This window comes from Symphalangus syndactylus, chromosome 2 (assembly GCF_028878055.3).
Source record: "Symphalangus syndactylus isolate Jambi chromosome 2, NHGRI_mSymSyn1-v2.1_pri, whole genome shotgun sequence".
NCBI lineage: Eukaryota > Metazoa > Chordata > Mammalia > Primates > Hylobatidae > Symphalangus > Symphalangus syndactylus.
The window spans coordinates 105571041-105595688 of NC_072424.2; the positions used below are offsets into that span (position 1 = coordinate 105571041).

The window sequence follows — 24648 nt, forward strand, 5'->3', positions numbered from 1 at the left end:
ACTTTTAGGGGCCCATTGAGGTTCTCAGGGTGAAAATGAGAAAAATTTCCTTGTGCTTCTGGCAGGGTGAGAGAAGAAGCAACCATTCTGAAATATACCCAGAGCATTCTGTTCTCCTTAAAAAATGCCTGTCCTCAAGGAAAACTATTTTAGCACAGCTTAACCAACTTGTGCTTTACCAGAGCCTAACTATCATGGGGGAAGGGAATTACCCAACCAAGCCACCTCTAATATTCTATGTGGGGAAAAAGCAATACCCAACTCCAAACTTCTCTGTGCTTCTACATAAAGGAAAGGGAACACCCAACTCAAGCCTCCACTAGCCATTCTGTCTCTCCCAAAGGGAACAAAAAAGCTGAGAAACACTTGTGAAGGTCACGGCCTAGAGACACAGGCTCACTAATAACTGAAACCTAATCATAAAATTATATAAATCCCTCCTCCATACCATAAGACCACATCAACAGTACTCCTGTATAATAACAGGAAACTACAACTCAAAGAATGGCATTTAAAACTGTACCTAAGAAGAAGTCTCTAGAGACTAAAGTCAACAGGGCAGACAGAAGAAAGAGCACTACATGAAAATGTAGCCTCTGACACCTATCATTATAGTAAACTATAAACACAGCCTAACTTCTAGATAGATAAACATAAAATATCAAGTTAAAAGAGAATTTATCACAGTTTCTTTTATCTAAAACATCATGTCTGGCTCTCCAAAAAAAAAACCAAATCTACAACATATATTATAAGGCAAAAAAGCACACTCTGAAGAGACAAATCAAGCATCAAAGCCAGATTCACATATAGCACATATTTGGGAATTATCAGATCAGGAACTTAAAATTTAATAATAATGCTAAGGAGTATAATGGAAAAAGGGGACAACATGTAGGGAAAGATAGGTGATGTAAACAGAGAGATGGAAACTCTAGGGGAAAACCGAAAGGCAATGATAGAAATTAAAAACACAGGACCAGGCGTGGTGGCTCACGCCTGTAATCCCAGGACTTTGGGAGGCTGAGGCAGGTGGATCATGAGGTCAGGAGATCAAGACCATCCTGGCTAACACAGTGCAACCCCATCTCTAATAAAAATACAAAAATTAGCCACGCGTGTGGTGGCATGGTCCCAGGTACTATGGAGGCTGAGGCAGGAGAATCGCCTGAACCCGGGGGCTGGAGATTGCAGTGATCCAGGATCACGCCACTGCACTCCAGCCTGGGTGACAGAGCGAGACTCTGTCTAAAAAAAAAAAAAAAGAAAGAAATTAAAAACACAGAAACGCAATAAAGTCTTTGGTGGGTTTCTTACTATACTGGGCACTGCTGAGGAAAGAATCAATGCACTTGAAGATATGTCAATTAAAAACTTCCCAAACCAAAAAAGAAAAAGAAATGAAAAAAATAGAACATAATATAATATCCAAGAAATGTGAGACAACTGCAAAAGATGTAACATGTATGTCCTGGATATACTAGAAGGAGGATACAGTGGTAAAAGAAACATTTGCAGTAACAAGACTGACAATTTTCCAAAATAAATGCAGCTGCAAAACATTAAGCAGGAAAAATACCAAAAAAAAATCTACATTGAAGAGTATCATATTCAGACTTCTTCAAATCAAAGACAAAGCAAAAACTTGAACCAGAGGAGTAAAAACACCTTACCTATAGAGGAAAAAGCACAACATTTACAGTGGACTTTTCTTTGGAAACCATGCAAGCAAGAAGAGAATGGAGTGACAAATTTAAAGAGTTGGAAAAAACCCACCAACCTAGAATTCTGCATCCAGTGAAATCATCCTTCAAAAGTAAAGGAGAAATAAAGACTTACTTATATGAGTAACAATTCAGGGAATTTGTCACCAGTTCACCTACCTTGCAAGAAATATTTTTAAAAAAATTCTTCAGAGAAAAGAAAAATGATAAAGGTAGGAAACTCAGATGTACACACAGAAAGGAAGAGTGTTGGAGAAGAAATAAATGAAGGCAGAATAAAACGTTTTATTTCTCTTATTCTTAATTGATCTAACAGAAAACAGTCTGTTAAAAATAATAATTGTAGCAATATTTTGGATGATTATAGCTCACAGATAAGTGAAATGAATGACAGTACTGTTTTAAGAGACAGGAAGGAAGAATGGGGAATACTTTCTTATAAGGTAACTGCAGTACTCATGACGTTATTCGTGCTATTTGAAAGTGACGTATATTAGTTGTAAATATATATTACAAACTCTAGGGTAACAACTAAAAATGTTTTTTTACAGTATAATTGTTATGTTAAGAGAAAAGAGAAGTGGAATAATATAAAAGCCTCAATTAAAATTACAGTAGGCAGAAAAAGAAGGGGAAAAGTAGTACATTTAATTTGACGATGAGGATAAAGACATTTTATGAAAGGCATGGCCACAACATGAGACTTTAAGAATGAAAAGAAATTACAGGCTAAGATAGAATAGAAGCGGGTATAATCCAGACGGCAAGGACACCATGATCAATGATAAGAAGGGAAATTGAGAATTGTCAGTAATTAAAAAGAAATCCGGCATCTCAGGATTTTAAATTAGAGCACAGGGACTGGACAGGAAACTCACTGAAAGAAACACTATGGAAATGAATTGACACTTTGAATGCCAGGCTATGTATAACTACTTCAGGAGGAAATCCAAAATATTTCAGATTAAGAAAGACCAAATTACAATTAGGAATTTGGCAGATTATCTGATAACCCAATGGGAGGAGAGATTGAAATCAGGGAGTCTACCTTTCTTTCTATACTAAGTGCCATGAAGCCCACAGACATCCAATTTACTGGCAACCCAATCTGCCTCATTACTTTTGCATGAACTTTGAATTTTTGTATTATTCTCTCATGTCTGTTAATACATTAAAATGGAAACTTTTTTATACTATTCTGTTGATTTTTGTATGTGTTTTAAGTTTTCCATAGTCAAAAGTTAAAATAAAAACTCATTATTTGCTTAAGGTTACCGACAATTTGGCAATGATGTCCTCAAGTTTTTAAACTGAAATGGTTTCATTAATTTTTATGGCAAATATTATATCTAAGAATCTCTCCTAGAGAAAGATAAAGACACCAACACTTATAGTGTTGTTTTTCTTATAAAACAAAACGTTGCCTGCTTTTATAGAAATATTTTAAAATATAAGAGAGGAAAAACAATTAGAATCTTTTATAGATTTATAAAATTTTAGATTACCGTTGCTTATGTTGTGGTATATATAGCACTTATCATGTGTATGTGTGTCTGTGTGTGTGTGTGTGTGTGAGAGAGAGATCAATTTTTTAAACAAGCATTTGTTATTTTACAATTGGGAAAATGGAATTTCCTCCCCCCAAAAAAGACCAAAGAGTACAAGCTAAATTAGAAAATGTCATTTTTCCAAAAAAGTTCTTTTTGACTCTAAAGTGTTAGATACGAAGGCAACACCTGAGAGCATGAGACTGAGAAACATTCCTGGAGGTTTGTATTACAAGTTTTTCTGCTCCAAACTAAACCAAAGTAAAAACACTATGTACTTATCAAACTTTAGTTTAGACTTCCCAGAATTTCTTTGTGAGTGAACATGAATTATCCTTGCTGGGTGTGTTTTCTCGTTATCCAAAGAGAGCTCCCGTGAAAAACAATTTCCATTCCATTTTATCTGAAAGGGTAACGGGTTACTTCTTTATGCTGCTGAGTTGTTTCACTAAGTTCTTTCGGGTAAAGTCCCTTCACAGGGTGAATGCTAATCATAATGTGGTGCTTTCCTATATTTGCCACTGTAACAACCCTTAACTAAGTTTGAATTTAGGGGACACCACTAAAATTGTCTTTAAAGAGAAAATAAAGAGTTACCTTTAAGCTTGGTTGGTGATGGGCAACATATGTTTCCCTGGATATTTAATATTCAATTCTAGAACACTCTCGGTCTCAACTCACTAAGTGAGAATCAATCCTTTGCGATTGGACCTAAATTAGTACAGGGATGGAAATCCGCTGAGACACTTTTATTCAAGACTTGAAGACAAGATGATTGTTTCTACATATTTTTCTCCAAAGAAATTTTATAAACTCTAGTGCTACAATTTCTCCCAACTTCTAGTTCCTCCTACATTATCATTTAATAATAATAATCCATATATTTGTTAGACATTTTTACTGTTTAACCTTTGTCATTTACTTTCTAAGACTACAGTTATTTTTCTCAAAAGTAGGAACTTCATCTTCATCTCTCACCCACTCAATGAATTGTTTAGTTACATATTTGCATTGCATTACAATCCTTATTATAGTGCAGTCATTAGATTTACTAATGATTTCTGAGCTCTGCCTTGTTCCAGATTTTTAAATTAAAATTTGCTTTACAGTTATTCATTTGATCTCAATTTTCTTTATGGATATTCTGTGAATTATTTTTTTAAATTTATTTAACTTCATTTCAACTTAAGAAAAGTTACACTGTGAATTTCTATTTTCTTAGCTGGTTCTCCTCTGGTTCATCTGTTGTCCATATTTCTAAACAAAGAGAGCCTTTTGAATGGCTCTGTAACTTTTATATTAGAAAAAATCACCATAACCCTCACTGAGAAATTGAGAGTTATTTAAAATGAATACACTTGCATTTGATATGAGTTTATTTGTAACACTACTTTGCCTTTTACATTTTAATTTAGTCCATAAAATCTAAGAAAAGCAAATAAACACTTTTTTAGACACTTTTAACATGTATTCCATTGATGTTTGTAATGGTTAGTTTTACATATCAACTTGCTTAGGCTATATTACCTAGTTATTTAATCAAACACTAACCTAGGTGATGCTGTGAAGGTATGTCATTCGTGTAGCTGTCATCTACAATCAGTTGACTTTAAGTAAAGGATGTTACCTTCCATGATTTAGGTGGGCCTCATCTAATCAGTTGGTGGTCTTCAGGGCAAAAACTGAGAATTCCCACAGAAAAGGAAATTCTCCCTCAAAACTGCAGCATTAACTTATGCCTGAGTTTTGAGCCTGTGCAGCCTGTCCTACAGATTTAGATCTTTTCAACTCCCATACTTGCATGAGCCAATTCCTTAAAATAAACAAATAACACTGTATATATTAATGTATAATTAGGTATTTTTAGCACACATATATATTCTGTTTCTCTGGAAAATCCTAATAAGGCATTAATAGTTGGTAGTGTAAAAAATAAATATATACATAATACCAAACAGGTACCTTCCTCTGCTAGCTGCATGATATTTTTTTTTTTTTTTTTTTTTGAGATGGAGTCTCACTGTCTCTGAGATTGTGGCATAATCTCGGCTCACTGCAAGCTCCGCCTCCCGGGTTCTCACCATTCTCCTGCCTCAGCCTCCCCAGTAGCTGGGACTACAGGTGCCCGCCACCACGCCCGGCTAAATTTTTGTATTTTTAGTGGAGACGGGGTTTCACCATGTTAGCCAGGATGGTCTCGATCTCCTGACCTCGTGATCCTCCCGCCTCGGCCTCCCAAAGTGCTGGGATTACAGGTGTGAGCTACCGCGCCCGGCTGTTGCATGATATTTCTATTAGCAATAAGACTGCAGCCTAAAGGAACAAAATGAAATGGGAGCTGACTAGAGTATCCACTGGTTATAAATATCATGTTGTCAAAGTATTTTCATGAACACATTACGAAAAGCATCACTAACAAAAATTGAACCTGTTATATGAATATAAATGATATAAACTTTGGTACCATGGAGTTCATATTTTCCTTAGCTATTGAACTCATAAATATGTCATCATAATAAATCAAATCTGGATATGGTGAGTGAGAAAACCCCCTTGTTACCTAAAGAGGAGCTTTGTACTGTGAAACATAAATATACATGCATAAACAATGTGTTACTTGCTTTATTCATTCTTTCATGTACTTGATTTATTGAATGTTTATGGAACATTTATTCTATCTCAAGCATTGAGAAGATACAAATACATACGTAAGAAATTAATGCGATTTTTAAAATAAAAATCAGTAATTTATATTACTGAAAATTGTGTTTTACTAAATATATTCAATTTATAAGTTATACTTATTATCATTTAGCAGGAGTAGCAACCAGTCCTTTGAGAGATTATAATAGATCCAGGCAAAACTCTGGGCTAGAAATAATTTAATTAGGTAGTGAGGTTTAGGGCTAAAATTATACCTTTTCAATCCTTTCTCCCATCAAATTTACCACAGGGGTAAAAAGTCAAAAAAGAAAGTTTTTTGGCCGGGCGCGGTGGCTCACGCTTGTAATCCCAGCACTTTGGGAGGCCGAGGCGGTCGGATCACGAGGTCAGGAGATCGAGACCACGGTGAAACCCCGTCTCTATTAAAAAATACAAAAAATTAGCCGGGCGCGGTGGCGGGCGCCTGTAGTCCCAGCTACTCGGAGGCTGAGGCAGGAGAATGGCGTGAACCCGGGAGGCGGAGCTTGCAGTGAGCCGAGATTGCGCCACTGCACTCCAGCCCGGGCGACAGAGCGAGACTCTGTCTCAAAAAAAAAAAAAAAAAAAAAAAAAAAAAAAAAAAAGAAAGTTTTTTTAAAAAGGTTAAATGAATCTAAAAGGTATCTGCAATCCTTAATCTAAATGAAGACAGAAATCAGAGGGAAGAATGATAAATTACTTGACAGAATAGAAAAAGGAACACCTATGTGCCTGAGGAGGCAAAATCCAAAGAAAAGTGAACTGTTGCTGGCCCATAAGACCTCCAAAGACAGAATTTGGAGACATAAGGCCCCTGGAAAGCAAGGTGAAGCCAGGGGGCTAAAAATACCGGGATTATTCAAATGTCTGAAGAATGGTTAAACCCAGGTCTCCACTCTAATCTAGGGAAGATAGGTGACCACCTCTTCCACCTCTCCCTCTGCAGGAAATAATATATACAGGATCTCAGAACCTCCGAAACCAGGCATAGGTGAGCAGGAGGGAAGCGTGGGACTGAAAGTGAAGGAGTTAATTATAAATCTGTAAGTGGGAGTGATGAGATCTTCAGCTCCGTTCCCACTTTGCTCCAATAGTCTCATAATCCCCAGAAGATACCACAAAGATTCTTCTCAGGTGAAACTGAACTCAAAAAGGAAAGTCTCACAAAACCTAAATTTGAGGAGTGCTGCAGTGAAAAAGCTGGTATGATAATATCTAAAATTCATAAACACAGAGCTTATATAGAAACAGTGCCTTACTTGTACATTTTTGTTTAAACTGACCCCTGTAAATATGAACATATTACAAGTAATCACAAAGCATTTGATAAAAAAATTTAACAAGAAATGATACATCAAAACTTAAAAAAAAAAAGAGCCCCAAAAGAGGGAGATATTTTGCAGTGAACTCTTGAAAACTTAAAAAAACTATCTAAGATATTTTTGGTAGAGACGGAGTTTCACCGTGTTAGCCAGGATGGTCTCTATCTCCTGACCTTGTGATCCGCCTGCCTCGGCCTCCCAAAGTGCTGGGATTACAGGCGTGAGCCACCGGCTGGCAGGTGCTTGTGGTCCCAGCTACTTGAGAGGCTGAGGCAGGAGAATGGCGTGAACCCAGGAGGCGGAGCTTGCAGTGAGCCGAGATTGCGCCACTACACTCCAGCCTGGGCAACAGAGGGAGACTCCATCTCAAACAAACAAACAAAAAAACAAAAAACTATCTAAAATATTCTCAGAGAGATAAGATGTTGTATTTTAAAAACAAGAACAGTGTAAAATATATAAAATGATGTAAGAAATAACTCTTGGAAATTAAAAATATGATAACTAAAATTAAAAATTCATTAAAACAGTTGGAAATGTAGTTACGAAAATTTTCCCTGGAGATAAAAGACCAAAACACATAAACTAGAAAAGAAAAAAGGCCCTAGAAGATCAATATGGGAATTTCAGTATGAGATTTGAAATTAAAGACAGAGAGAAGAGAAAATATAATTGAGTGGACATTATCAGAGAAATTGTTCCAAATATGAAGCACCTAAATATTCAGATTGAAAACTGTCATCACAAAGAAAGAACAGACCCACCCCAAGTCACATTACTGTGAAACTTCAGAATACCACATACAATATCTCCAAGACAATACAGGATAGTGGAAGATAAGGGAGTAACGTTTTCAAAATTCTGAGGGGAATTTATTCTCAACCTGGAATTCTGTAAGTAGCCAAACTATCAATCTTTTATGTGTATAGAATATTTTTCAAACATTCAGGCTAAGTACTTGATATTCCATGCACCGTTCTCAGGAAGCCCTGCATAAAAATTGGAAGAAAGTCAAGACAGAGGGAGTTAGTTATTTGATTTCAGAAATAGCTAGTCAACACAGACACAAGTCAACAGGGAATCACCAGGATGATGTTAAATGGAATTCCCAGGGCAGCACCTATGCAGTTGGTCTCAAGAATAAGCAATTCCAATTGGAACATGAGAATGAAGAGTTACAAAGGAATACATTCAGGAAAATAAATTATTAGAAAAGGTAGCCTTCCTGACAGTTTGGGTTCTTTGAAAAATTACACTGAGTGGCCTTTTTTTATAGAGTTGAAGAATGCTCTAAGACTTGGGATAAAATTGAAGAAAATCAAGCAAAGAAAACAATAAGGTCATCATCGCAGAAAAACAGTTATGGAGAAATGGAATTCTACTCATTATACATCACTTGGTTGAGCAGTGAATTGTCACAATATAACATAATATACTGAGAATATAGGGAAGGGGAAGTAGGAATATAAGATAATTAAGTCTTCATTGTCATATGTGAAAGTCAATAGTTACTATCTTAAAGTTGATGACTTGAAAAAGAGCAATATTCCTTTATTATTTAAAATGTGCCAGAAAGTAGGGGAAAAATATTTAAAGGCATTACCTCAGAAGAGCAGAATATGAGGAAAATTTGGCCCTCGTGTCAAGGGCATAAAGGTTTGCTGATAACATTGTTATAATTCTTTTTACTATTTGACTTTTTGGACTTTGATAAATATCAAAATTATTTTTAAAAATTAAATGAGAGAAAGAGGAAGTCTCAGTATTCTAAAGACCAAAGTGTTATTTTTCTGCTATTCATGTATCACTGATTATACAGTATGCAGATACAAACTTTCTGATACCACTTTTCACTTGTATGATTTCAGCCCTCTGCTTATAAAGTGAATTAATTTTTTTACATATCTGGGCTAAAACCATACCCTCAAAATTTGAGAGGCATTGAGGTTTTTTCAAAAAAGAAAGAGAGTTACACAACTCTGATGTTTTCATTTAGGGAAGAAATAATTATCAATCTAGATGTCAAAACATGACACTATTTTAAAAGTTTTAATGGTCAAGACCTCTTTCAGAGGCAAATTTAAATAGCTCACTCAATTTTTTCATTTGCAAATATTATGTATTCCATTTACTATGCTAATATGAATTTTATCTTCCTGAGAAAGGCACCATACATATCATGAAGTGACTTATATAAGACTAGTAGTTTGAAGTTTGCACTGTTCTGTGTATCTATTTTCCAAACAGGGATAATTTTTTCTAAATCATTAAATGTGTGATGAGGGTTAGGGGGGTTCAGACCTATTACAGAGATTTTGGCCAAGTTTCCAGAAACAAATACTTTACTTAAACACTTTCATTTTTTATGGAGCCCAAATTTTCACATTAATAATTAAAAACTAGTAATAGGAGTGGAATATCTTATATTCTCTTATCTCTATTAATTTGTTATGTTCTCTTTCAGCAAATCAATATTTCATGGCTCCCTATAGTTCTCAGTATTTTTCTTCTTGCTGTTTCCCCTAAGGTTTCTATAAAACTTCCAATTCCCTGCTCAGAACTACTCTTTTTCTTGTCACTTTGGAAAGGAAGCATTCTAGCCACGAAGGGTTTGGACTGTGCTTGACACTCAAGGCCTGTGGAAAGCAATTTAGTAACATTTCTTGACATCAAGTCAAATTTGAATCTTCAATTTAAGAAAGAATCATGTAAAACAAAACCACAATGGATTCAAAACATGGTCTACATTTTATATTCAGGGCAAAAATGCCTACAACAATAAAAATACTTTAAATTAGGTATTTGTGATAAGACACTCATCCTCTATTTCCAAGGAATATTCTGCAGTCAATACACATGCAATCCAGTCTCATGCAGTATCTGTCCTGAAATTTCTATACAATAAGAACTATGTTTAAAATAATCCCTATGAAATTAATGTTCCAGTATAATTAAAATGGGAATTTAATTTAAATAGCATTAAAGAATGGGAATTAGACTAAAACATTTTGTAAACGGTATTATTTCAGCCAAGGGCTTTCTTCTGGGTCTTGGTTAACATAAATTCACAGTTAAGTCCTACCTAAACAAATATGTTAATATCCCCTGATCTTCTGATGATTACATTCAACAGACTGTAGATCAATAGACTGTAGATTCCATTCAGTAGATCAAGCCACGAGGCTGGGAACAAGTTTGACTTCTTTCCCCTTCCAATAGATCTTCAATTTGCTCTCTGTACTTCTTAAATACCCATAAAGCCCAACTATGATTCTCTGTCTTTCCCATTGATGTCTCTACTGTATAAATTTCCTGTACCTGGCACTCAACTGGCCTCACTACTATCCTCTGTTCTTCTCTCCCTGCTTAAAGCCCTTTACTGATTTGCCCTTATGACACATTTTAGCCTCTCAGTATACACTTCAAGACCCTCCATGATTGATTCCACTCCCCATTGCATGTGTTCATATTTGTTGCAACCTGCTCTCTCCGTTTTTTCTCACACCAACTACACTAGAGCTCCCATCCCTTGCTCACCTGCTGCCCCCATACCACTCCTGCCTTCTCCAACCTTGTTCCTTTCTTCTTTGCCTGATTACCTCCTATGCATCCTTTGAGCCTTCCATTTAAATGCCATTTCCTTGGAGTAGTCTTTCTTGCTTCCTAATTTATTAAATGTTGTAACCACTTTATCCATGTGCTTAGGTTCTGGGTTTACCCTCATTTGTAACTATGCGATAGGCAGGAGATGCCAATAGTTTTAGAAAATAACAAATTTTAAAATGAGAAAATACTATTATTTATAAAAATCAAAGAAATCTCAATTACTCATCTCAACTGCACATTTAGGGATCGCTAACAGAACATTAATGTGGGGTCTACAATTTGCCATTGCCTCAATATTTTGTAATACTAAAAACTCAAAACTACTTTAAAAGGTAGGCAAAAGAATATCATCATTTGCTTTGCATAAACAGGGAGTTTAAATGGTGCACTGAAAACCAACACCTATTAAGTTATTGACCCAGAGTTAGAATCTAGGACTCCAAGTTCAGAACGCTTTACTATCCATCCTACTCCTGTCATAATCCTGAAAATTCAAGGTATTAACACCTTCGAAGTAACAATGCTCTCTCCAGATATTCCTATTTCAAAATGCAAATAATTCTATGAAGATTGCATATTAAAACATGTCGGGCTGGGCGCGGTGGCTCACGCCTGTAATCCCAGCACTTTGGGAGGCGAGGTGGGCCGATCATGAGGTCAAGAGATCGAGACCATCCTGGCCAACATGGTGAAACCCTGTCTCTACTAAAAATACAAAAAATTAGCTGAATGTGGTGGCAGGTGCCTGTAGTCCCAGCTACTTGGGAGGCTGAGGTAGGAGAATCACTGCACTCTAGCCTGGCAACAGAGCAAGACTCCATCTCAAAACAAAAAAACAAATAAACAAAAACACCACGCCTATGTGTGAATTAATTTATCATATCATTTTCCTTTAAGACAGAGGGGCTCTGGGATAGTAGAGATTTATAGCCAATAATGGATGGCTGGAAAAAGAAATAGACTGTCAGAAAAATAGAAGTAAGGGACGCATTAAGGAAACTCTGCATATTTACCTCTTTTGTTGACCACCTCCATACAAGAAAGCCTCATTCTAACTAAATATGTTCTATTTTTTAAAAGTAGCTCTTTTCTAGTCATATTTAACTGGCAGTAATAAAAATAAATTTGTAGTTTGATCTGTCTGTTCCTGATATTTATAGCACCTCACATGTGAATAGCACCATACAATTTACAACATACTTGTATATTCATTATTCAATTTGATCTTTGGAACAAATATATGGTTTGCTTATTGATTGATGAGGAATCTAACTCTCAGAGGCTCAATAGTTGAAATAAAGACAGACTCCCATTCTTCAGGCTCTAAAACCTTTCTTTCCCAAACCCCACAATGCTCATGCTCATAGAACATCATTCTCAGTGGATACTCACATTTCATCACACCTTGAATTTCATAAACAGGCTTGAGAATCAGGGTACCATAAAAGTCTTTAGGAAATGGATTCATTGAGTCCCACTTATTTGAAAAATCTGTAAGTTTTACAGTTCTTGTTCTGTTCTTAGGAATCTTCCATTCAACAATCTCCTTTAGAGTATAAATACGTTCATCTTCACACTCGTAGAATTCTCCTTCTTGTGACAAAGGCAAATTAAATGAGTGATTTTGATGATTCCTTACTACTGCACAGCTCACCATTATTTCTCCATCAATCTCTTCAACCGAGTTGAGCATGATTTGCTCACCCTGCTTTATGATGAGGTTCTCTAGTTTTATATCCTTCTGATGATAGAAGCAAGGATGCCCTAGTCTACTTGGTCCAATATGAATGGTCCTTGTGATTTCTTCCATGGTAAGGTATGGAGTTTTATCAGCCACAATCTTAAAAAGACCTAAGAACAGAATTACGTGAATTAAAAAGAGAGTTCTTACAATGAAAGTTCTCACAAGAAAATCACAAGGAGAGAGTTACAACACGAGTACTGTGTACATTTTTAAAGTGATATCTTTTTAAAGATTAGAGATGCTTGTTTTAATCCAGAGTTCTTCTAGGTAAAATTATGAAGTATTGCTTAGAGATCACTAGATCATAAGACCAGACAATACAAATGGAGACAAGGGGAAAATACCTTGAAATAGAAAAGAACCTGTTCTCGGAAATGGGAAATCTGGATGACACTGGCTCTGTTCCAACTAGTTTGTGATCTCAAGCAAGTCATCTTACTTCTCAGTCACATTTAAAATTTTTATTTTTAAAATGAGAAGATTGGATTTGGTCAGCTTTTTTATGAATATATTCTCTAGATGCACTAAAATTAAAAGATATTCCCAAAGGGAACTGATTTGTAGTCACATTCATGATTAACAAGCTATATAGCTGGGCCTGTAATCCCAGAACTTTGGGAGGCTGAGGTGGGAGGATCACTTGAGGCCAGGAGTTTGAGACCAACCTGGGCAACGTGGCAAAACCCCATCTATACAAAGAATACAAAAATTAGCTGGGTATATTGGCATGCACCTTCAGTCCCAGCTACTTGGGAGGCTGAGGTGACAGGATTGATTGAGGTCAGGAGGTAGAGGTTGTAGTGAGCCACGATCGCTCCACTGCACTCCAGCCTGGGCAACAGAGTGAGACTCTGTCTCTCCACAAAAAAAAAAAAAAAAAAAGCTATATAGCTTGGACTATATAGATAGTATTGATGGTTGCACAATATTCCAAATGTACTTAAAGCTACCAAACTGTACACTTTAAAATGGTAAAGTTAATGTTATGTGTATTTTACCGCAATGAAAAAGTATCTGCATAGGTCCAAATAATGTAAGACTTCTCAGAAACTTCAAATACACTGTGACTCTCAAGAGAAGAATATGAGATGCAGAATTTCCCAAATTTCTTTGATTATAAAACCCTTGTGGAAAACACACATTAATAAATCACAACATAATATATCACATAACCCTCCTTGAAAATACCAGGTTCTGTAGTTGTTCTGGACTGACTGCTCTTGACTATATGTCAATTGTTCTTCTCATTTTCTGTCGTTACTTCTCTAATTTTTCCATTAGAAAATTGCACTATTTTCACTATTTCATTGATGTCTATTTCACTAATTTCAGTATTTGAAATGTTTTCTCTATCGGGGTAAACAACTACTACAATAAAATTTTACTACTTAAGATATAGCTTTTTGTACATTGTATGTCTAAGTGGTTCTGTTTGATTTATTTTATTTTTATTTTATGGGCGCATCTGCTTTGTATCACTTTCAGAAATGCATTTATTGAATAGATTTTAATAAATTCCAGAGAAAATGAGGACAAAGAAGAAATTAGTTAATTGCTTTCTTAACCCAAAAGTAATTAATAATATTATATACTAGCATGCTCTGATAGTGTATTTTTAAAAACTTAGTAAAATTATATAGCTTCAAAAAGTCATTTATTATTTTGTCAACAAGTGTATTCCAATGAAATTCATCTATATATCAAATCATTTTTAGCCAATTATAGTGTCATTTTTGTATATTTTTGGTTACTGTTCAAAGATTATTTTAATCAGTTATTTTTGAAGTCATTTATACTCATGCAAACAAAAGGAATTTTGGTGATTTTTAGATATAAACTTCCTGAAAAACTGACTGATGCAATCTTGGCAGGAATGAGTAAGGTAGCAAATGCAACCTATCCTAAAAACTTTTAGAAATGGAATAGTGTTCACTCACTGTACGGTGTGCTTGACTAAAATAAGGGAAAGACACATTTACTTTGAAGGAATTTCTCATTTTATTATATCCTGTATCAGGGAGAATTCAATAAAATAGTGTTCTTGAATTCACCACAGTAAATGAATTTGTGTGTGTGTGCGTGCCTGTGTGTGTTTAATCTCATTTGTCTGTGTGTGAAGACATATTTCTAAGAGTCCACAGTCATTATCAGGGTATAGAAAATTCAGCAGTTTTTGTGAAGTAAGTTTTTTAAAAAAAACCTACCTAAAATCTCATAAAAGGTAGAGACACATAGTTTTATTTTTATCCTAGCTATATCGATGACATAAGTCACAGAAGAAGTAATTTGGCGTCATCTTTCTTGGGGAATAGAGCTCACCTAAGGTAATAACAGACCTAAAATATTATGAAGTAGGAAAAGGCTAAAACCGTAAGGGCCATCATTATTTCAGTTAATCACACTATTCAGAGCTGTCTTGCTGGATGTCTCTACTGCAAGAATAATGTGTCTGTGAATCTGTGTGCTTTTCCTTAAAAGATGATGTACACAGTTTAGCATACTAAACTGGCACAAAATAGGAAAAATATTTGATTAACTTATCTCTTCATATACTATTGCAGCCAATCCAAATCATTCCTTTTTAAAAACAGCCATTGGAAGCCATAAAAACTAGGACATGTTGTAGTTGTTGTTTTAATATGATGCCATATTGGAATTTCAGTTTCACAATGAAGAAAGTTAAATATAAACTAAAGCACCACTGGGACTGATTAGATCTAAATGTGACCAACTTTTTTTTCATCTTTTTCTCAAAGTGTACAATAGTTTTATACTGGGATAAATATGCTTTGTTATTCTTCCAAAGAAAGACAAGACACATTCCAAGACTTGAGTAATCAAGTTATTAAAATAAGCCAATATGCAACCTTTATAGAAGAAGTTAACAGATGAAAATAGATGTCTATTTCCACCTAGGATTGTCAGATCTCTTTTTGTTTGTTTGTTTGTTTGTTTGTTTGTTTTTTTGAGATGGAGTCTTGCTCTGTCTCCCAGGCTGGAGTGCAGTGGTACAATTTCGGCTCACTGCAACCTCCGACTCCCAGGTTCAAGCGGTTCTCCTGCCTCAGCCTCCCGAGTAGCTGGGATTACAGGTGTGCACCACCATACCTAGTTAGTTTTTGTATTTTTAATAGAGACAGGGTTTAGCCTGTTGGCCAGACTGGTCTTGAACTCCTGACCTCAGGTGATCTGCCCACCTCAGCCTTCCAAAGTGCTGGGATTACAGGTGTGAGCCATCACACCTGGCATGTTAGTTCTCAAAGGGAATTTTATTGTTATTTTTGAATTAGGAGACATTGTTCATTAAAAAAACACGTCACTTAACTAACAAAAATCATGGGAAATGCAATAGATTGAGCTGTTAAAAATTAATTAACAAATGAATGTAGTCTTTCAAGTCTTTTCCTTGAATCTTAGGTTTTGAGTGAGTTCATATTTTTAACCCATTCTTAATGATTTGCAGTTGTTATTAACAGTAATTGCAACAACTGAAATTTGTTTAGAAATTTACAAGTTTGAAAACTTTTCCATATGCATCATTTATCCTTACAATAATCTTCTGAGGACAATGAAAGAAATATTATTACTATAGGGGGATATGAAAATAGTTACAATTTTTACAACTGGTAGTCATAGCTCTGAAATCTCAATCTGAGCTTTGACATCCAAGTTTTGCATCCTGCCACCAAGCCAGTTTTGCCTCCCTGTTGCGTGTATGACTTACAAGGACATTGCTCATGAGAATAACATGTTTATGGGTCTCACTAGCCAGCCCTCTCTTTACATGGATCAGCCTTCCCTAGATGCCACGGTGTGAGAAGAACAATAATAATATCTGGTCCTACTTTGAAGGCTTTGATAGGTTATTTCATGCACACCATTTCAATCTAAAGATGAATAGAGATGAGCTAGAACTTCTAATGGAAACACTGGATTTGGGGTAGTCTTGAAAAAGACACATTTGTAGAATATACAAACCTAAAGCTTGTCTTGGGAATGTAACACAGTGATAGAAAACCCACAAGAAACATGTGAAATGAGAAACATATATGACAAATATATAATAACCAGGATGTTTAAGTCGGTATATTCTATAAATCTATCAAAGCAAAAAGTTCAAAATCCTCAAAGTATTGGACTATAAAATAATAATAGTCTGAACGGAGAAGAGTCTCCAGATTTTGGTGTCAATTATAGATCGTTGAACATCATCAACTAATGAGTGACTCCAACAATCTCCAAAGAAGAGTCTTCAAGAGCAGAAATAAGCAATGTGGGGGAAGTTAAAGTGTGAGATAAAGAAATGATACACAGTAATTTAACTGAGTATTTGGGAGGGCAGAGCATATGTCAAAGATGGTGAGGAAGTTTCTTAAAATGTTGAGGGAAACTAAGTGAGACTATAGAATACCTATGTTCAAATGTCTTTACATTAATAGTTGACTTGGGGCCAGGCGTGGTGAGTCAAGCCTGTAATCCCAGTACTTTGGGAGGCCAAGGGGGGGACAAATCATTTGAGGTCAGGAGTTCGAGGCCAGCCTGGCCAACATGATGAAACCCCGTCTTGACTAAAAATACAACAACAACAAAAAAAAATAGCTGGGCATGGTGGTGCACGCTTGTAGTCCCAGCTGCTAGGGAGGCTGAGGCACGAGAATTGCTTGAACCTAGGAGACGAAGGTTGCAGTGAGCCAAGTTCATGTCACTGCACTCCAGCCTGGGCAACAGAGTGAGACTCCATCACAAAACAATAATAGTAATAATAATAATAATTGAATTGAAACTGTCTGCAGTAGCTATTAATAGTTTTTCATATTTCTTTTACCTGCAGAGGTAAAAGAATATTTAATAAAATCTTTCAATTCACTTTTACCTCTTTGGTTCAACCATTGCATGGGGAAAACAAACAAACTTTCCCAGTAACATTTAAACTCCTTGAAAGGAGTGACTGCAAAACCTAACACATTTGGGATGCTTAACAAATTACATATTAATGATGTTAGCTCTTAAGATCAAATGATATAATCTGATATCTAGGCCTAAAGCTTTATTGTAATCGCAGCTTATTAATAAATGTGCCATACACTTGTTCATGTTAAAACTTTCTCTCTCCCAGGCAGCGAGAGTGAGTAATAGACCTACGATGAGGCGAGAGAATGTGAGAAATTGTTATTTTCATAACGTTGCTGGCAACACAGTTCCCTAGATGCTCATTAGTTCTGCAGAGCACTGCTCCTCGTGTTTTGAGAAGACACATAGAGGTATCAGGGCTAGAAAGAACCTCCACAGACCTTAGGCACCCCCAAACCTCTCACAAAGCACTGTTAAGAGGATCTTCACAATACCACATATTTGCTGTTCCTAGCCCTAGGTGATTTTAGGTAGAATTTTCAGGACTCTCGGTCCCTAGGTGATTTGGGGCAGTAGAACTTTCAGGATAAAGGGAACACAAATAGAGTGGGGTGGTTAAGATTATGGCTTGACAATTCCTATTAGCCTGGGTTTTAATTCTGGCCTCGGCCCCTTCCTTAATGTGTATACTTCAGAATTTAAAGTCTCACGGCTACAATTTCATTTTTCATAAAATGAGAAAAATTCTATCACCTACCACATAAAGTCATTGTGGTGATTAAATAAGCTAATACAGGTAACATGATTAGATAGTACTTAACACCTAGTAAGCACCAAATGATTAAAAACATAGTGGTTATTAAATCTCCTCATTTGCCTTTACTCTGGGATTCTAAGCCATTGTAGGATGGTTATAAGGTCAGAAAAATTAGTACCTATGTAAGTTCAGTGCCAGCGAGGACAAGCTAGATATTCTAGGCTGGATCAAAATCGAGATAACAAAATATATGGAATCTACAGCTCAGCATCTGGCACAGATTGAGCAAAAATTTCCAGCATTGATAATTTCCACAGATTTCACCAGCATGTTTGAATATGGAAATGAGCCTCAGGTGACCTCTTTAGGTGGACTGCCTTTGGAGAAATATTTCCGGGTTACTTTGAGGAGCTAGTCCGACCCCATGCTTTGATAAATTACTTAGAATTTAACCATCATAATTTTATGCCCATAATGAGCAGATTACAGGGAGAATAAAAGATGTAAGCACATGTTAAATGCAAATATTATGCTGCTCATTGTTATTCACAAGGCATACATTATACACAGTTACTGAAGTTCCCTTGAACAAAGGAAACAGCAAAATGCCAAGGCATTTTTGAAAAAGTGTTTTATTCATGACTCTGAAAGGTAGCTGAAGCCAGTTGAGGGAGGACTATACTCTCCCTCTATTTTAATGATCTTAATTTTGTTAATGGAATGTTAGTAGAAAGAGTTTGGGAGCCATGTGGAGCTGATTGTGTTGTTCAGTATCAATGTTGCCTGCAAATTAAATGTACCTAAGTAGCCACCTGTTTATGCTTATGATTATGTAAAGCCCCATATGTTTCTCTCTCTACACATGGGAGGTAAATATTGAAAAAATTATTCTGGTGTGAAGGGTGAAAACAGCAGCAATCCTTCTATAACTGTCAACATATGCTGTGGTGTTTCCTTGTAACATTGTGCTTTGTCTGACATACTTGCTGATTTTTATTGTGCAGTGTTCAAAAAAATCTGTTACCCGTGGTTATACAAAACAATTAAAAATCAGTTTACATTAAATTTAAATTAGAAAGAGGTATAATTTCCCAATGTAGCCATAAGTATTAAATGAACGTTAGGGCTTAGGATTTAAATAGATTTTGATTTGCACAATAAAGAAAACTGAACTTTTGTTTTTCTAAATTCACCAGTATATAAAAAGGAACATTTTCTCTCTAAGCACATTCTGTTGGTTCCATATTACTAGGCAATAAAACTAACTTCAATAGCATGAATTTGAAAATCCTGCCTAAAATCAGCACTGAGCTCATGAACTGGCTAACTCACAATTCTCCCAGTGGATCTGACTTGGACAGGAGCTTACTGGCCCCTGACGGTCCTCTCTGGAAGCTTTGACCTGGTACCTGGTCAGCGCAAACACCTGAACAGCTCTGAGATGAATTTCTTCAGAGCACTGGGGGATCTCGTGCAAGTAACTCCTATGGAACTGCCTCAAAACTATTCAGAGATTGGCCCAGACAGTCACTTCCAGGAAAGAGCACAGCATTTGGAACTGCTATTGTTGATCACTTTGGACACTGCAGATAAACAAATTGGGGTTTTCCAAGGTTTGTGTTTGATTAAGAGGGGTTTAAATGCTGGCTGTCTGGCAGCCCTGGACATGGCCGTCCCTGACCTTCCAATATAAGGTATACACAAAAAGACACAGAAAATGATAGAAAATGATGAAAACTTACCACATCATCAAAAACTAAGAATAATAGACCAACTACTGCAAAAAGCCAGAGGGAAGTTACTTCATAAGAAGAAAAATAGAGCTGCAATGAGAAAATTCAAGGCCTACCCATGCTGGGGCTCATGAAACAGAGGAGTCCCTCCAAATTTTTTTTTTTTTTTTTTTTTTTTTTTTTTTTTTTTGAGACGGAGTCTCGCTCTGTCGCCCAGGCTGGAGTGCAGTGGCGCGATCTCGGCTCACTGCAAGCTCCGCCTCCTGGGTTCACGCCATTCTCCTGCCTCAGCCTCTCCGAGTAGCTGGGACTACAGGCGCCCGCCACTACGCCCGGCTAATTTTTTTTTTGTATTTTTAGTAGAGACGGGGTTTCACTGTGGTCTCGATCTCCTGACCTCGTGATCCGCCTGCCTCGGCCTCCCAAAGTGCTGGGATTACAAGCGTGAGCCACCGCACCCGGCCTGCCCCTCCAAATTTTTAAAAGATAATAATAATGAGAAAAACAATATTGACACTGTTATTGGGTACATGTTATGTGCCATGATCTGTCGTAGGCTAATCTCCCCATTTAATTTATTTGATCCTCTGAAGAATTTTGTAAGATAAATGCTATTGATGTTTTTCCTACTTTATATAAGAGGAAATTGTTAAAGCAAAGCACTAAAACACACCAAGCAACCCAGCCTAAATTTTTATTTGTGTGTTTGTGTTTCTCTGTATGTGTGTGTAGTATGTGTATATATGTATGCATATATATATATTCTCAAAAAAAAATCTAACAAATTTAAAATAAAATTAAAATCACTCATTCTCACCGGACTGAAACAGCTGCTTTTACTGACATTTTTCAACTTGATATATATATATATAGAGAGAAAAATGTTTTAAACAATGTTGAAACTCTACTATAGACACTTCATTTGAATCCTACTTATCTCATTTAATACTGAACCATGAATAAAACCCATGCTTTACAATATTTTTCACAAATATAGTTGTTAATAGATGAATAATATGTTGTAACAAATGTATCATAATTTACCTGATTCCTCACTGTTGGGCATTTAAGTTGATTCTATCATTTTCCTATTACAAATAATTCTAAAATGATTATTTCTTTGGAGTTGATTCGACAAGTGGAAGCACTGAGTTAAAGCTTTAAACATTATAAAGGCTCTTTTCTCAGCAGAGTACTAGTTCCAGGATGGCAGAACCAAGACTAAATGTACCTGTGTCATCAATAATTATCTCTGTACATGCATAAGATGTAGATGGAATTCAAAATATATTACATGTATTTTCAAAGAAGCTACTCAATCTATTATAAAATTTATTTTCAGGAAGGATACACTCCTCAGTTAGGTTTAAGGGTAACCCTTTGACAATATTTTTCCCAGCTTCATAAATGCAAAAGCTTAGATAGCTATATAGGTGGAAAAGTTGTTATTGTGTTAGTACAAACTAATTTCTACACAATTATAAACCATTTGAATTTCTTCTAAGCTTTGTCCATTTTCCTATTAGTGTTCTACTAGAATTTTTATTGATTTTTCTGTTTGTCATTTCAGTGACATTTAGTCTTTTAAAAATTGAGTTATTTTCCTTTGCTATTAAACATTTCTTCATTTTTTTACTTTATGGCAGAAAGTTTCATTTTATGTATTCAAATATATTGTTTCCTTATGGTTGTCTATTACATTTGCAACTTGAAAGTTGTTTCAAATATAGACATAAGATAGTTTTCCTTAAAATGTAGTGTTTTCATCTATTTCAAATTTCTTTTGCTATGTGGTACAATGTTGATGATCCAATCTGATCTATTGTTGGCTACATTATTAACTATACTAGAACAATTTACTAAATAATTCCTCCCTTAAACCCAGATGTGCAGCAGTAAAAACTTTATCAAACAGAAAATAATACTCTACATTAAAGTCTGTTTCTGAGCTATAAACAAATGCTTAAGTGCATGGCACTAGAGTCAAATTAAAAACATTGCTGTGACGCTTCTATAACAACTAGTACCACTATTGTTAAAGTAATTTATTGATGCAGTTCTTTATTTTCTGTAAGCAACATATAGTACCATTTATTATAAGTTTGCATCAGGCATTAATGTTGGCAGGACAAGTACTCCCCCATTATCCTATTTTTAAAATATTTGCTTGAATATGTTCACTTGTTTATTCTCCCAAGTGATTTTTACAATTACTCCCTCAAGAGGCAACATAGTAATAATTATGATTATAATATGGAAATTTTATTCTGCATTATGTTGAATATAAATTAATTCATATGTAATTGATATATTTATAATATTCAGTTTTCTGATTCAAGCACATAAGTCTGTTTATTTTTAATAAATAAGTAAACTTGTATAATACTTTTTAAGTAAATAAATGAGTTAAAGTTATAAAATATGTTACCCCTATATATTCTAAGTGTTTATAAATGGAAAATTATAGCTATATGTATTCTTATATATAAGAATATATTCCTTTATGGACATAAAGTTGTTTTACATATTTGTTCATCTTGTCATCTTACCAAGTTTCAATATTTTGTCTCATTTGACACTCTGTTTTTCAGGGTAATGTTACTATTTGCAAATAATGATTATCATCTCTTTTTTTAATTTTCAATTTGTTTGAGATGGAGTCTTGCTTTCACCCAGGCTGGAGTGTAGTGGTGGAGTCACAGATCACTGCAGCCTGGAACTCCTGGGTTCATGCCTTCCTCCCACCTAAGCCTTTCAAAGAGCTGGGATCACAGGCATGAGCCACTATGCCCAGCCAATTAACAACTCATTTCTAAAAATTTTTTATTTCATTCATTTCTGGCCATGTTTACTTACTCACAATTCTAGAAAGAAGTTAAATAGGTCAAAACAAACACCCTTACAAGAACAACTCTTCCCTTGCATGACTCACCTAAGCACTGCACATCTTGGTTCCCCTACCTGACTACAGGGCATCATTGACAGTGTGACCCTCTGCCAGGTCTGTCAGGCCCTGCCATTTTCAAGGATGCTGAAGATTTAAAATTTCATGTTTCCAAAAAAATGGAGACAGGGATACTAAAAGCCATTTAACTGTATATTTTAAACAGGTGAATGTTGTTATGTGGAAATTGTTATAATGCTATTAACTCAAAAAATGAGATGGGAAGGACAAGTTAAGTCACACCCTTAAAAAAGCAGTTAGAGGCCGGGCGCGGTGGCTCACGCTTGTAATCCCAGCACTTTGGGAGGCCGAGGCAGGCGGATCACAAGGTCAGGAGATCGAGACCACGGTGAAACCCCGTTTCTACTAAAAATACAAAAAATTAGCCGGGCGTGGTGGCGGGCGCCTGTAGTCCCAGCTACTTGGAGAGGCTGAGGCAGGAGAATGGCGCGAACCCGGGAGGCGGAGCTTGCAGTGAGCCGAGATCGCGCCACTGCACTCCAGCCTCCGTCTCAAAAAAAAAAAAAAAAAAAAAAAAAGCAGTTAGATTGGCCTTCTCAAAAGTTCCTGGTTGGAATGCAGATTAGTAGAGCCTTTATGAAATGTGATTGACAATATGTATCAGATCTTTAAAAACATTTTACTTCTATGTATATAAAATTATTATAATAATCAGAAATGCAGACAAAATTTTAGTTTAAAAGGCTGTTCATCACAGTACAAATTGTATAAATGGCCATGTTCAGGATGGATTGAATACATTATGGAATATGCATGTGAGGGACTATTATCTAGAAAATACAAATTATGCTTTGAAGAATATTTAATGACACAGGCAAGTCCTCAGAATAAGAATTTTTCCCCTTATGCTAAAACATGTGTCTATATGTATGCATGTGTACAATGTACTGGAAAACAGCAGAAATAAATATATGTAATGTTAATGCTAGATGACTCTGGTGATGATATTATAGTGAGTTTTATTTACTTCCCTGCATTTTCTCCCATTTTCTAATTTTCTACAACGTGCATGTGTTACTCAAAAAACAGAAAAATAAATACACCTTATAGCTTTAAAAACTCGGGTTCTTTATCTTCACACAAAATCCTGCATATGAATGTTTATAGCAGCCTTATTCATAATTGCCAAGGCTTGGAAGTAGTAACGATGCCCTTCAGTAGGTGAATGGATAAACTGTGGCACATCCAGACAATGAAATATTACTCGGCACTAAAAAGAAATGACTTATTACACCATGAAAAGCCATGGAAGAACCTTAAATACATATTAGTAAGTGAAAGAAGTCAATCTTTAAAGTCTACACACTATATGATTCCAACTATATGACGCTCTGAAAAAGGCAAAATATGGAGACAGGAAAAGGATCAGTGGTTACCAGGGATTAGAGGAGAGAGGGGAATGAGAAGGTGGAGCACAAGGGATTTTTAGGGTGGTGAAACTATTCTGTATGATATATCAAAGTGGATACGTGTCATTCTACATTTATCAAAACCCATAGAATGTACAACACCAAAAGTGAACCCAAATATAAACGATGAACTTTGAGTGAAGATGATGTGACAATGAAGGTTCACTACTTGCAACAAATGTACCACCCTAGTGTTGTATGTTGATGGTGGGGGAGGCTGCCATATATGGTGTGTTGGGGGTCAGGAAGTATAGGGAAACTCTGCTTGCATTCCAATGGTAGAACCTCTAAATCCCAAAATGTAATTG

At 35.8% G+C, this 24648-nt stretch overlaps 1 protein-coding gene across 21 annotated transcripts in view; it reads right to left on the reverse strand.

Annotated features, from left to right (window-relative positions):
* The window catches only part of THEMIS (thymocyte selection associated), a 211154-nt gene that overhangs the window by 114739 nt on the left and 71767 nt on the right, over positions 1-24648 (reverse strand). For 20 of the 21 annotated variants that reach the window (XM_063621313.1, XM_055263667.2, XM_055263675.2 and 17 more), the window contains one exon: positions 12274-12732. The exons of the other annotated variant lie outside the window; for it this stretch is intronic. In XM_063621313.1, the coding sequence (XP_063477383.1) occupies positions 12274-12732 (459 nt within the window). The remainder of the gene's footprint in view (positions 1-12273; positions 12733-24648) is intronic. 21 annotated transcript variants of the gene reach the window in all.